The sequence below is a fragment of the Urocitellus parryii genome, chromosome 2 (assembly GCF_045843805.1).
Source record: "Urocitellus parryii isolate mUroPar1 chromosome 2, mUroPar1.hap1, whole genome shotgun sequence".
Taxonomy (NCBI): domain Eukaryota; kingdom Metazoa; phylum Chordata; class Mammalia; order Rodentia; family Sciuridae; genus Urocitellus; species Urocitellus parryii.
In genome coordinates this window covers 27,797,730-27,811,403 of record NC_135532.1, presented here as the reverse complement: position 1 = coordinate 27,811,403, position 13,674 = coordinate 27,797,730, and the positions used below count along the sequence as shown (strand labels likewise).

Genomic DNA, 13,674 nt, shown 5'->3' with positions numbered 1-13,674 from the left:
AGTGTGTACATTAGATTATTTCAGTAACAAGTAGTATGAATGAGAATGGAGGAGGTAATAGCATGTTTGTTTTCTAGGATTCAGAAAGGAAATCTGAATCTTTAAACTCCTTCCTGTTCACATGAAACTCTAGTTTTATCCAATATAGAGTGGATCATTAGGAGAACAATCAGGATGTGAAGACCAAATTGCATTATGGACAAAACTTAAATCACATTAACAAGACCAGTAGAATACTTAAGAATAGAAGAACAGACGATTATATGAATGCTTTTTGGAGGAGAGAAAAATAATGGATCACAGTTAAGGAAGGAAATAGTTCGATTTTAGAAGAATTTATTCTTAGTTTTGAAATGTGATTAGATTTGAACAAATATTACATATAAATTTAGGATATGTTAAAAACACCTGGGCTGGGGATGTGGCTCAAGCGGTAGCGCGCTCGCCTGGCATGCGTGCGGCCCGGGTTCGATCCTCAGCACCACATACAAACAAAGCTGTTGTGTCTGCCGATAACTAAAAAAAAATATTAAAATTCTCTCTCTAAAAAAAAATTTAAAAAAAAAACCTGACTTACAAGCTTCTTCATACTATTAACTCTTAGTTAGAACTGCTGTATCCCTTTCCTCTTTAAATCTAAGAAAGTAACAACAGAATATCATCTTAATTCAACTTGCCAACCTCTGCCTTGGTGGGCTTCATGGGAAGAGCATTCAGGTCCTGGGATGGTGCTGAAGACACAGCAGGTAGAAGCAGTACAACTTGAGAGGAAGACTATCTCTGAGACTGCAGTCTGGATGACGGTTTTAAAAAAAGATTAACTCTTGAAGTAATTTAATTTCAGAGGTCACAATGGAATCATACAAAGGCTTTACACTTGAGGGTTCTTTTTTTTTTTTTTTTTTTTGTAGTCATGCTGACTTAAGGATGAAGAATTGGTCAGAAGAAAACTCTACATATCTATTCATCCTGACTTTTGAAAAGGATGGAACTACAGCAAAACCAACACATGCATTATGCATATGAAAACTATTTCATAGGAGGTCACCTCTTTAAAACAAACAAGAAAAAATTTCTAAAGTAACTGTAAGTCAAAATAATTGTACTAAGAACCTTGTTTTAATTATACAATGACACAGTCTAAAAGAAAACAGTCTGTTTATTTACTTTTATAACACTGTAGTGATTCAATCCAATCAAAGATTTAAATAAGATTTTTTTGGATTAGTTACTAAATACAGTTAAGGTAGACAATTGAAATAAAAGCATACCAGAATAGAATCAAGGAAAGAATGTCTCTATGACATACAAATACTGAGGTAAATCTGAAACCATCTCATGTCTTTTTATACAAATACTGATGTGCAGTTTGAAACTGTGCATGTCTTACAAACTGGAAAGACCAAGTCAATAACTAATGTATTGTCTCTTCATTTTTGTTGCCTTTGCAATCTCTTAGACATATTACTTATTGCACTTGTGTCCTGAATACTGGTCTCACATTCTTGTGTGCTGTTTTGGGAATTCTCTTGATCTCTGACCAGTGATGTCATAAGTCTTTTCTGTCTAAGAGAGTCCCTTGAACCTGAGGGGGCAGTTCTCATGGAGTCACTGATAGATAGTTGACTTTTTCTTGCTGAACCAGACAGAATGGCTTGGGTATTTATCAGTGCAAGTTCTTCATCAGGTATTGAATCACTTTCCAGAAGAGAAATTTCATTGAATTTTTTAAGTTGAGTTATTTGAGGAGAATTCAATTCTTTTTTCTTTATAGGTGTTTCGTATTTGCTGCCACAACTTCGTGGTGGCTGAAATGCCTTCTGTGCAGCAGGAGAAACAAATGTACAAATAGGACTAACAGGCGGAGGTAGAGGAAGTCTGCTTAAGAAATCCAAGGCTCTTCTCTTTTTGCAGTTTTTTGGGTCGTCAATCTCTTTCTCTCCTTTAGAACAGGACTTTGAGGTCATGCGAGTGGATACAGGCGTGGGCACAGACTTCCCTTTTGGCGTACAAAGTGATAATGGACTCTGATAATTTATCTCACTATTAGGAGAAGACATCTAATAAAACAAATTAAAAAGCAGCCTATCATAATTATGTAACAGTACTTAAAACAAAATCAAATTAACCTTTAAAAATACTACATTCTCAGGCTGGTGTTAGGCTCAGTGGTGGAGCACTTGCCTAGCATGCATGAGGCACTGGGTTTGATCCTGGCACCACATAAAAATAAAACAAATTAAAAAAATAAAGGTATTGTGTCTATCTACAACCTCTCCAATGCCACAGTCTTCTCATGTGCAAAATAGCTTTTATCTCATAAGGTTGTTGTAAAGATTAAATGTGGGGCTGGGGATGTGGCTCAAGCGGTAGCGCGCTCGCCTGGCATGCGTGCTGCCCGGGTTCGATCCTCAGCACCACATACAAACAAAGATGTTGTGTCCGCCGAGAACTAAAAAATAAATATTAAAAATTCTCTCTCTCTCTCTCTCTCTCTCTCTCTCTCTCCCCCCCTCTCTTTTAAAAAAAAAAAAGATTAAATGTGTTAATGTAGCCACACTTAGCATGTGTTAGCTATTTAACCAATAGTAAAGGCTTTAGCTTGATTTACATCCACTGTGATTTTATGAGTTAAACTGAGCTTAGAAACACCTCTAAGGAAGCCATGTTGTAATCCTAGCTACTCAGGCTGAAGCAGGAAGATGGCAGGTTCAATCTGCAACTTAATAAGACCCTGTCTCAAAAAAATAAAAAGGACCAGGGTTGTGGCTCAGTGGTACAGCGCCACTGGGTTCAATGCCTGATTCTGAAAAGAAAAGGAAAATAAATAAATAAATAAACAAACAAACAAAGAACTTTAATGGTAAAGAAGAGCTCTTCTAGCAAAAAAGAAACAGCCCTAAAGGGCTTTTTAATCTAACATGTAGTTAGAATGCTAAAAATTAAAGTACTTGTTTGTAGTTTGCCCCCAAAGAATTTTATAAAATTGCTATTTCAATAAACAATTTTCAAGTAGCCTTTACCAATAGCAGCTGCCTACTAATTAACCACACTTTCTAATTAACTTCAATCACATTTTTACCATGTCACATATGCACCAGAATATATCATTGCCTCCATATATAATATTTCTTAAATTTACATGAACTTACCAGAAACTTATTTCCTGTACCGAGGACTGTTTGAGTAGTGTGTGGCTCTGATGTGTATTCTTTATTAGGGGTGGAGCACTTGGGATCATTTGCATTAAGTAGATGCATAAGTTTCTTTTCTGCATCATTGCAAAATATGTCAATATTCTGAGAAAACAAATTGGAAGAGTTATAAACTCAGAATTAATGTTTCCAGCAAGTTATTTCCTTTAAGACCAAAAATAATAAATTCAGACCAGAAACAAACAACGAGACAACCAAAATTTGATAGCAATTGTCGAACATGCCAATACAAAAATTCAAAACAAACACCAGTGATTTAGGGGCACCTAGCTGTTGAAGGAAGGGGCTGAGGAGAAACAGAAAAAAGAGTGGAAAAGGACAGGGAGTGTGTGTGTGTGTGTGTGTGTGAAGGAAAAAGATGAAAGAGATCTTCCCAATCACCAGGAAGATTATCATGACACTGGATTTGGAGTGGAACCTGGGGCCTCACTTTCCATTCTGTATGCTACCTCACAGCTGGAAACCTGAATCACTCCCAGTGAGTCCTGGTTGGGGAGGTAAAACCAAAGAACTGCCTCACTCACTGCAAGACTGTTCCAAGCATCAACTGAAATAACATTCAGGTTAAACTACATGGAACTGGTATTTCAGGAGCCACAACTGGCCAAATCCCAGCGATTTTACACCTAACCTAAAGCTTTAAAAATCTGGGATAAAAGCAGTAGGAACCCCATAGGAGCACCAAATAATGAATGCAACTCCTACCCACAATTCAGAAACTAGATAAATCAGAATATTATTCTCCACTATGCATATTGAGATTTTTTAAGCAAAATACAAACACAAAATCCTTTACATGCTAGCTACTCTGATGCTTTTAAAATGTTATTTGCACAAATTTTGAATAACACACCTTGCACATTTAAACTACAGAGTTAACCTTTTAAAAAATAAATTGTCACTAGTTATCAATTTATAAAATGCAAAATTTTACAGGGAGACAGCACCTGCCTAGTAGTTCTGAATTCTGCATTCAGATGGCCTAAGTGTGAATCATGGTCCTTCCAACTTGGCATATAATAAAGGACAAGCCATTTAACTTCTGTTTCTCATCAATAAAATGCAAAAAACACTTCCCCACTTCATAGGGTTTTGGGGAGAATTAAATGACTCAGGCTTAGAACAAAGCCTGACACAGAGTAAGCACTCAATAAACACTAGCTAATATTAGTACATAAAACGCATATATGACCTAGGGAAAGTAATTCTAGAGTCTATTTGGGATTCATTGAAATCAAAGAGGGATAAACTGTTAAGATACAAGATACAGAGTATAAATGTAAATTTGTGGTCACATTATTAACTAATCACAAGGCCGACTGCTGTGAACCACAGGGAACTCATATTCTTGATTCCAATTTCTAGTCTGCCTAGCTGGTCTCTATCTCTGAACTCAATTCCCTTCAAGACACTCTTCTCTCCCCAGTAGCTGGTCATTTGCCCAGTCCCTTGTCTCCTCAGGTTCGTGGGTAATTAATATGGAGTGAAACCTCATCTTAAATACTCCCTCAACTACTTAATTTTCATAAAAGTCATTTCTCCTTGATGTTGGACCATCAAAATAGGAGACTATTACCAAAATTTGTGGTAAAGATGAAAGCAATTTTACCTCAATAGTATTTTTCATTTTGTTTAACCTCTGTTGAAAGTGGCCCTCTCTTGGACTGCCAGAGAACATGGAGAAATCTCCAGCAAATAAAGTAGGAATTCCTGACTTGGATTCTGGACGCCACTGCAGGTTGCTTGCAGCAATTAGCACATGAGGTTTAATAATGTCTTCATTAAGATCGATCCAAAACTTTATTGCCAATAAATTATGACATTCATCTGTCAAATAGACCAAAGGAGCAAGACCTTGAATGAAAAAAAAAAAATCATCAGATAAATTTAAAAATGTAAGGGACTGGTAATATGCCTATTTATTTTAATATATGCTAATAATAAAAACAAAATAACTGGATTTACTACATACAAAACTCAGTAGCTTTCCTATATATCAACAGTGAATCTGCGGAGAAAGAAATCAGAAAAACAATTCCATTCACAGTAGCCTAAAAAACATTTTTTTAAATATGTAAGAATAAACCTAACCAAAGAGGTGAAAGTCCTCTACGATGAAAACCATAGAACACTGCAGAAAAAAATTAGAGAAGACCTCAGAATATGGAAAGATCTCCCATGTTCATGGATAAGCAGACTTAATATTGTTAATATGGCCATATTACCCAAAACAATACAGATTCAATGCGGTTCCCAAAATATCAAATAACATTCTTCACAGAACTAGTAAAAACAATTCTAAAAAGAGCCTCTGCCCCAACACTGCCCTTCATGCTTTTTAAAAATTTTTATCTGTTCTTTTTAGTTACATATAACAGTGTATTATGACATATTTATACAAACATGAAGTAATTTACCTGTCCTGTGGATGAACATGGTGCAGAGATTCACTGTGGTGTATTCATATATGTACATGGGAAAGTTAATTCCATTGTCTTAATTCCATTGTCTTTCCTATTCCTATTTTCCTCTCTTCCCTTCATTCCCCTTTGTCTAATCCACTGAACTTCTATTCACTGCCTCCCATTGTATGTTAAGCATCTGAATATCAGAACATTCTGCCTTTAGTTTTTTGGGATTGGCTCATTTCACTTAGCATGCTAGTCTCCAGTCCATCCATTTACCAGCCATTCTTTTTAATGGCTGAGTAATATTCCACTGTGTATATATACCATATTTTCTTTATCCATTCATTTGTTGAAGAGCACTTAGTTGCTTGGCTACTATGAATTGAGCTTCTATAAACATTGATGTGGCCACTTCACTGTACTATGCTGATTTTAGCTGCCTTGAATATATACCTAGGAGTGGTATAACCAAGTCAAATGGTGGTTCCATACCTAATGTTCTGAGGAATCTCCATACTGATTTCCAGAGTGGTTGCACCAATCTGCAGTCCCACCAGAAATGTATGAGTCTATGCTTTTCTCCCACATCCTCACCAACATTTGTTGTGTTCTTGATAAATTGCCATTTTGACTGGAGATGAAATCTCAGTGTAGTTCTAATTGGCATTTTTCTAATCGCTAGAGATGTTGAACATATTTTTATATATTTATTGACCCATTCATATTTCTTCTGTGAAGCTTCTGTTCAGTTCTTTGCCCATTTATTGAGGGGGTTGTTTTTTGGGTGTTAAGTTTTTCTGAGTTCTTTATATACCCTAGAGTTAATGCTTTATCTTAAGTATAGGTGGCGATGATTTTTCTCTGATTCTGTGGGCTCTCTCTTCATGCTCCTGATTGTTTCCTTTGCTGTGAAGAAGTGTTTTTTTTAAAAGTTTGATATCATCCCATTTATTGATTCTTGATTTTACTTCTTATGCTTTAGGAGTCTTATTAAGGAACTTGGTTCCTAAGCTGACATGATGGAGTGTTGGGTTTAACATTTTCTTCTAGCAGGTTCAGGGTTTCTGACCTAATGACTAGTTTTTTTTTTTTTTTAATTCTTTTAGTTGTAGATGGACATGATATCTTTATTTATTTTTATGTGGTGCTAAGGATCGAACCCAGTGCCTCACACATGTGAAGCACGTTCTCTACCAGCCGTTAATGCCTAGGTCTTTGATCCACTGTGAGTCGAGTTTTATGCAGGGTGAGAGAGAGGTGTTAAATTCCATCCTGCTACATATGGATTTCCAGTTTTCCCAGCACCATTCGTTGAAGAGGCTACCTTTTCTCCAATGTATGTTTATGGCGTTTCTGTCTAGTGTGAGATTGTATTTGTGTGAATTTGTCTTTGTCTCTTCTGTTCTATTCCACTGGTCTTCATGTCTGTTTTTGTGCCCAAACCATGCTGTTTTTGTTACTATAGCTCTGCAGTGTAATTTAAGGTCTTGTATTGTGATGCCTCCTGCTTCACTTTTCTAAGGATTGTTTTGGCTATTCAGGGCCTCTTATTTCTCCAAATGAATTTTGTAACTGCTTTTTCTATTTCTATAAAGAATGTCTTTGGAATTTTAATAGGAATTGTATTAAATTTGCATAACACTTTTGGTAGCATGGCCATTTTGACAATATTCATTCTGTCTATGCAAGAACATGGGAAATCTTTCCATCTTCTAAGGCCTTCTTTAATTTCTTTCTTTAGTGTTATGTAGTTTTCATTGTAACTCTTTTCTTTAGATTAATTCCCAAGGTTTTTTTTCTTCTTTTTTTTTGAGGTGATTGTGAATGGGGTAGTCCTCCTAATTTCTCTTTTCAGCCGATTCATCATTGGAGTATAGGAACACAATTGATTTATGTTGTTAACTTTATATCCTGCTACTTTGATGAATTTGTTTATGAGTTCTAGAAGTTTTCTGGTGTAGTTTTTGGGGCCTTCTAAATATAGGATTATATCATTGTCAAATAGGGATGGTTTGAGCTCTTCTTTTCCTGTTGGTATCCCCTTAATTTCTTTCTTTTGCCTAACTGCTCTGGCCAGAGTTGGAGTGTGTCAAACAGCACTGGTAAAAGAGGGTATCCCTGTCTTGTTCCAGTTCTTAGAGGAAGTACTTTCACTTTTTCTTCATTCAGAATGATGTTGGCCTTGGGTTTAACATATAGAGTTTTTACAATATTGATGTATGTTCCTACTATCCCTAGTTTTTCTAGTGTTTTGAATATGAGTGGACACTGTATTTCATCAAATGTGTTTTCTTCATCTATTGAGATAATTGTGTGATTCTTGTCTTTTGAGTTTAATGATGTTGTCAATTATACTTATTGAATTTCTGTATGTTGAACCAATCTTGCATCTGTGGGATGAACCCCACTTGATCATGGTGCACTATCTTTTTAAAATTTTTTTTGGTACTGGGGATTGAACTCAGGGGCACTTGACCACTGAAGTCATATCTCCAGCCCTATTTTGTATTTTATTTAGAGACAGGGTCTCACTGACTTGCTTAGTGCCTAGCCATTGCTGAGGCTGGCTTTGAACTTGGGATCCTTCTGCCTCGGTCTTTAAGCTGCTGGGATTACAGGCATGCACCACTATGCCCAGCTGCAGTATCTTTTTAATATGCTTTCGTACGCTATTTGCTGGTATTTTTTATAAAGAATTTTTGCACCTGTGTTCACCAGGGATATTGGTCTAAAGTTTTCTTTCCTTGAAGTGTCCGTCCAGTTTTGGTTTCACAGTGTTACTAACTTCATAGAATGAATTTGTAAGGGTTTCTTCCAAAAGACAATCTTAACAAACAGTATTGGAAAAACTGGTTATCCATAGGTAGAAGAATGAAACTTGAGCCTTCTCTTTCACCCTGCACAAAAAAATCAACTCAAAATGGATCAAAGACCTACCAACCTTTGAATTAGATCAAAACTATGCAACTCCTAAAAGAAAATGTAGGGTCAACACACACCATATAGGCACAGGCCACAACTTTCTCATTAGGACCCCTAGAGCTCTGGAAATAATGCCAAGAGTTAATAAATGGGATGACATCAAATTAAAAGCTTCTGCACAGCAAAGTTTCCTGTTTAGTGCCTAGCCATTGCTGGAATATGAAGAGAGAACCTACAGGATGGGAGAAATTCTTCACTAACTACTTTTCTGACACCGAATTAATACATAATATATATAAAGAACTCAAAAAAATTTACACCAAAAAAAAAAAATCAAATGATCCAATAAGAAATGGGCAAACGAATTAAAGAGACACTTCTCAAAAGGAGAAATACAAATGGCCAGTGAATATATTAAAAAAATGTTCCAAAATCATTAACAATTAGGGAAATGCAAATCAAAATTACACTGAGATTCCATCTCACACCAGTCAGAAGTCAAAATTTCAGTCAGCAAGAATACAAATAATAATAAATGCGGGAGAGGGTGTAGAGAAAATGGAACACTTAAACTATTGGTGGGATTGTAAACCAACCACTATGGAAATCAGTATGGAAGCTCCTTAAAAGACCAGGGATGGGGCAGGGGTTGTAGCTCAGCGGTAGAGCGCTCGCCTAGCATGTGTGAGGCCCTGGGTTCGATCCTCAGCACCACATAAAAATAAATAAAATAAAGGTATTATGTCCAACTACAACTAAAGAAATATTAAAAAAAAAAAAAAAGACTAGGGATGGAACCATCCTATGACTCAGCAATACCAGTTCTCAGTACTTATCCTAAAGAACTAAAGTCATCATACTATGGTGATATATGCACGCCCAGGGTAATTCACAATAGCCAAACTATGGAACCAGCCTAGGTGTCCATCAGTAGAGGATGGACAAAAAAATGTAATATATATTCACAAGGGAGTTTTATTCAGCCATTAAAAAAAAGAAATTATGTCATTTGTAAGAAAATGGATAAAACTAGAGACCATCATGTTAGGCAAAATAAGTCAAACTCAGAAGGTAAAAGGTCACATGTTTTCTTTTGTATATGGAAACTAGAGAGACAAAGGAAAAGAAAGGTGGAAAGGGTGGGGATTACACGAAAACCAAAGGGAGGTCAGCAGAGGAAAGGGTCCAAGGGCGGGAGGGAGAAGTGCTCGGGAGTGACATTGGCCAAGTGATATTGCTATATGGAAGTATGTAGTAACAATAAATCCCATCACTATGGACAACTATAATCCACCAATAAAAAATATGGGGAAATAAAACACTGGATTTAAGTGAAAACCCAGAATTTTCAAAATGACCTGTTGCTTAATGTGCTAAAATTTCAATGCCAACACATTCTGTAACTGTGGCCATGGCAAGTGTACTCCTACGTGGCTGACAAGAATATAGAGGTGTGCCATTCTTTTGGAGAAAAATATGGCAATGTCTAGCAAAGCTGCACATGCACTTATCTTTCTACCCAGCAATTCCACTTCTAGTATTCCACTCTGAAGCCAGATCTAACTAATAATGGTAAAGCAGATAAACAAAGTTCATGAAAACACCTGTGAACACGGCTACTCTCTGAAGCACTGTTTGTAAATACTGGAAGTGACCTACATTAGCTCATCCACAGGACAGTAGCTGGCACTACACATCCACACAGTGGTGTACTAGAATGCTGAAAAAAAGGATGAAGAAAAACTCTATCAACTGATAGAGGAAGTAGTGTTACGAAAGAAGAGCACAAAAGAGAGATTAGATTATATTATTCTTAACAGTAAGAAGAAGACGGAAAAAATGTGTATCTGTTCATTTAAGCAAAAGAAATACAGGGAGGCTAAACCAGAAATCCAAAGGAAAGGGGCCCAGGACCGGGGCAGCAGTGATGGGGGCAGCAGTGATGAGGAGGAAGCAGCACTTCTTCCAATAAGCTCTGACTCAGGACCAATGAGGGACCCTTGTTTTAAACACAACTTTCTAATAAAAAGAGCCAAATTCCTTGGAGAAGTGGTTGCTTCCAGGATTGAGGCAGGGAACATACAAGATGAACCTGAGCTATCTTGGGTCACCAAAATTAAGGAAATGCTCAAAAAGTGAGATGCTCAGAAGTGTTTTAATAAGTCTATTAAAACACAAGTGCCAACTTGAAAGGCTCCATGTGGCCAAAGCTGAAGCAATGAGAGTAAAGGTAGTAAATTTTAGTCAGAATAGGATTAATATTCCTAAACCCATACTGATATAAATAATTGAATAAGTAAACAATGGGAGGAAAAGGGGCAGTTTTTTTCTAATAGAATTTTAATGAATTCCAATTCACAAAGACAGTATGAAAAGAAAAGGAGAATTATCATTAGGCAAGCATTACATTAATAACTACTGTAAGCAAAGTAAATGGTGGTTGCTAAAATAAATGGGGGAAATCTGAGGTGAAATAGGATTTGCACTGTCTCAAAGACTCTCTGCTAATCCATTTACTAACTACAAAGGGAAAGGCAGTTATTCCACTGAAGGAGGGGACCCTAGCAGATATCATGTTAACCAAGTGGTTATGGTTACCAGTACACCACTAAACAACATCAACATCTCGTGTGTGAAGGACATACCATCATTTTGGTGGCAGTTGTGCACAAAATGCACAGCTTCATTCCAGTCATGAGAAAACACCAGACAAACCCACCTCAGGGGAAATGCTAAAAAATAATGATCGACCCATTCACAAGTGTTTGTTGGACAAACAAAAGCCAACTAAGGGATCATTAAAAGACGGGAGGAGACTATAGAAGAATAAATGCAATATGGGATCCTGTTTAGGATCCTGAAACAGAAAAAGGAAAATAATATAAGAAACTTAAAACTCAAATATTTAAACAAACCTATAGTTTATGTAATAACATTAAGCCAATGTTAACTTCCTAATTCTAATAATTGTACTATGGTCATGCAAGATAATATTAGGAAAAGCTGGGTGAGGAATATTTGGAAACTCTACTATTTTTTTATACAACTTTTTTGAGGATCTGAAATTAGTTCAAAATAAAAAATCAGAAAATTGTGATACCAAAAATGGGTAGATGCCTCTGGATAAACCCTAAAGGACTGAGGCCAGGGAAAACTAGGTGTGGACTGGCATCAAGTATTCAATTTCTTTTATCTGTTACTCTGAAGATTATATATCCCTAAGAAATGATAAAGAATGGAAAGAACTGTCATTCAGTTCTTTTGGATAATGATTTGTTTATCTTGTTTTCCAAGTTACAAGTAGATTTATTTAGTAGATAATTTTAAATTAAATATTAAATGCTGCTTTTAGAAATACTATGAACTTCTCAACCACATTCAATTTTCTAATTTTGTAATCTGTCTCTAATTATATTCAAAATGATTTTGTTACTGTCTTTCTCCTAAATGTCCTTCTTTAACATATCATGTGTTCCTTCCAACTATAAAAGCAATACACGCCTATTGGAAAACATTAGAATACATAAACAAAAACAAACACTTAAGGGAATTTCTTCATTTCATTTTTTTCATAAGGAGAGGTTCCATATCTGGATCAAATTAAAGAAAAAGAAATGGAATCTCCCCAATTATAATACATCTTGTACAAATGGCAATGAATAGAAGAATTTAACCTAACACTTTAAGAATGCTGGCACTAAATAAATCTTCATGAAAATAAAAAAAAAAGAAGAAAAATAGTCTGCAGTTTTGTAGTCTGGGCTATTCTGAACCTGCATAGAATTCTTTGTACATTTTTAATTTCTTTTTCAACATTTCATTAAAATGTTTCTAAAATTATCATCAGACTACACTGGAGTATACACCCAGGTGCAGGAGTAGATCCTCCTTCAGAACCAAGGCACAAACCTCCCCTGGATTGAAGGGTGCTGTCTTGCCTAAGGTAACCAGGCTCCCTGAAAGAAGCCAGCATCCAAGGACTGTCCCCTCACCTCACCTTGCCATGCCTCTGAAAGGCAATCCCAGCTCCGAAAGTCCCCAAGGAAGGAAAGGCTGAATCAATCTTATCCCTCTGCCCCACTGCTGCTTCTGTTCCCAAGGGCACTTTTAAGTAAATCTTCTGCATAAAATCCCCCCCCCTTTTTTTTAAAGAGAGAGTGAGAGAGGAGAGAGAGAGAATTTTTAATATTTATTTATTTATTTTTTTAATTCTCGGCGGACACAACATCTTTGTTGGTATGTGGTGCTGAGGATCGAACCCGGGCCGCACGCATGCCAGGCGAGCGCGCTACCGCTTGAGCCACATCCCCAGGCCCCAAAATCCCAGTCTTATTCTCAAGGAACCCAATGTAAGAGATGATCTCAATTAATTTATTTATCACAATGATTCTATAATACAGTAACAAAACATTAGAGCAAATACAAAAGTTCCTATTTTAAAATCAACTCCCAAATGTTGGGTTTGGTTTTAATTTGGCAGCATGAAGTGCCAGAAAGAACTTATGAGCTTTTAGATCCTGAGAGTATGGGTTCAAATTCCTTTCTAGCACGGTGTCCTGGAAAGGCTATTTTACCTCTCCAAGCTCCAGTTTCCTCATCTATAAAGTGGGATTCCTATGAGGGCCACAAGAAATGCTGCACACAGAGGTTTTCAACACCTTCTCTCACTCTATGTTAGAAGTGGGGATGGAAAGGAATTAAAACAAGGTGCTGTCTTTAAAGAGATCATGGTATAATTAGGTATAGAGAGGGGTAATTAAAAAATGTAGAGATAGGACTATGAACCCTGTAGACAGAGCTAAAACAGTCAAACATGCAACATGTGACAGAAACTGAAGGACTCTAACCTGCTCATGAGCACCAGCCAGGAAGGTAACATCTGAGCTGAGCATTGAGTGGGAAGAATTCGTCATGAGGGGGAGAAGGAAAGGACATTTTAAGCTAAGTGAAGAACATTTTTAAAGGTAGGGAGCATGAAATGCTATCGCATGTTAGGGACATGAAACTGTACAGTTTAGCGGAGGTGTGTGGGGTGGTGGTTGAAGGCAGGAAGCTGAAGGGCTTTTTGGCATACAGAACTGTCCGGGTTTCATTTTCTAAGGGGCACAGAGCTGCTGAAGATTTTAAGC

At 36.7% G+C, this 13,674-nt stretch overlaps 1 protein-coding gene across 4 annotated transcripts in view; it reads right to left on the bottom strand.

Annotated features, from left to right (window-relative positions):
- Positions 1–1,144: 1,144 nt before the first annotated feature.
- The window catches only part of Brca2 (BRCA2 DNA repair associated), a 76,301-nt gene continuing 63,771 nt past the window's right edge, over positions 1,145–13,674 (bottom strand). For all 4 annotated transcript variants that reach the window (XM_077792285.1, XM_077792289.1, XM_077792295.1 and 1 more), the window contains 3 exons: positions 4,825–5,069; positions 3,153–3,299; positions 1,145–2,060 (listed from right to left, as the gene is read on the bottom strand). In XM_077792285.1, the coding sequence (XP_077648411.1) occupies positions 1,431–2,060; positions 3,153–3,299; positions 4,825–5,069 (1,022 nt within the window). In that variant the 3' untranslated portion in view covers positions 1,145–1,430. The remainder of the gene's footprint in view (positions 2,061–3,152; positions 3,300–4,824; positions 5,070–13,674) is intronic.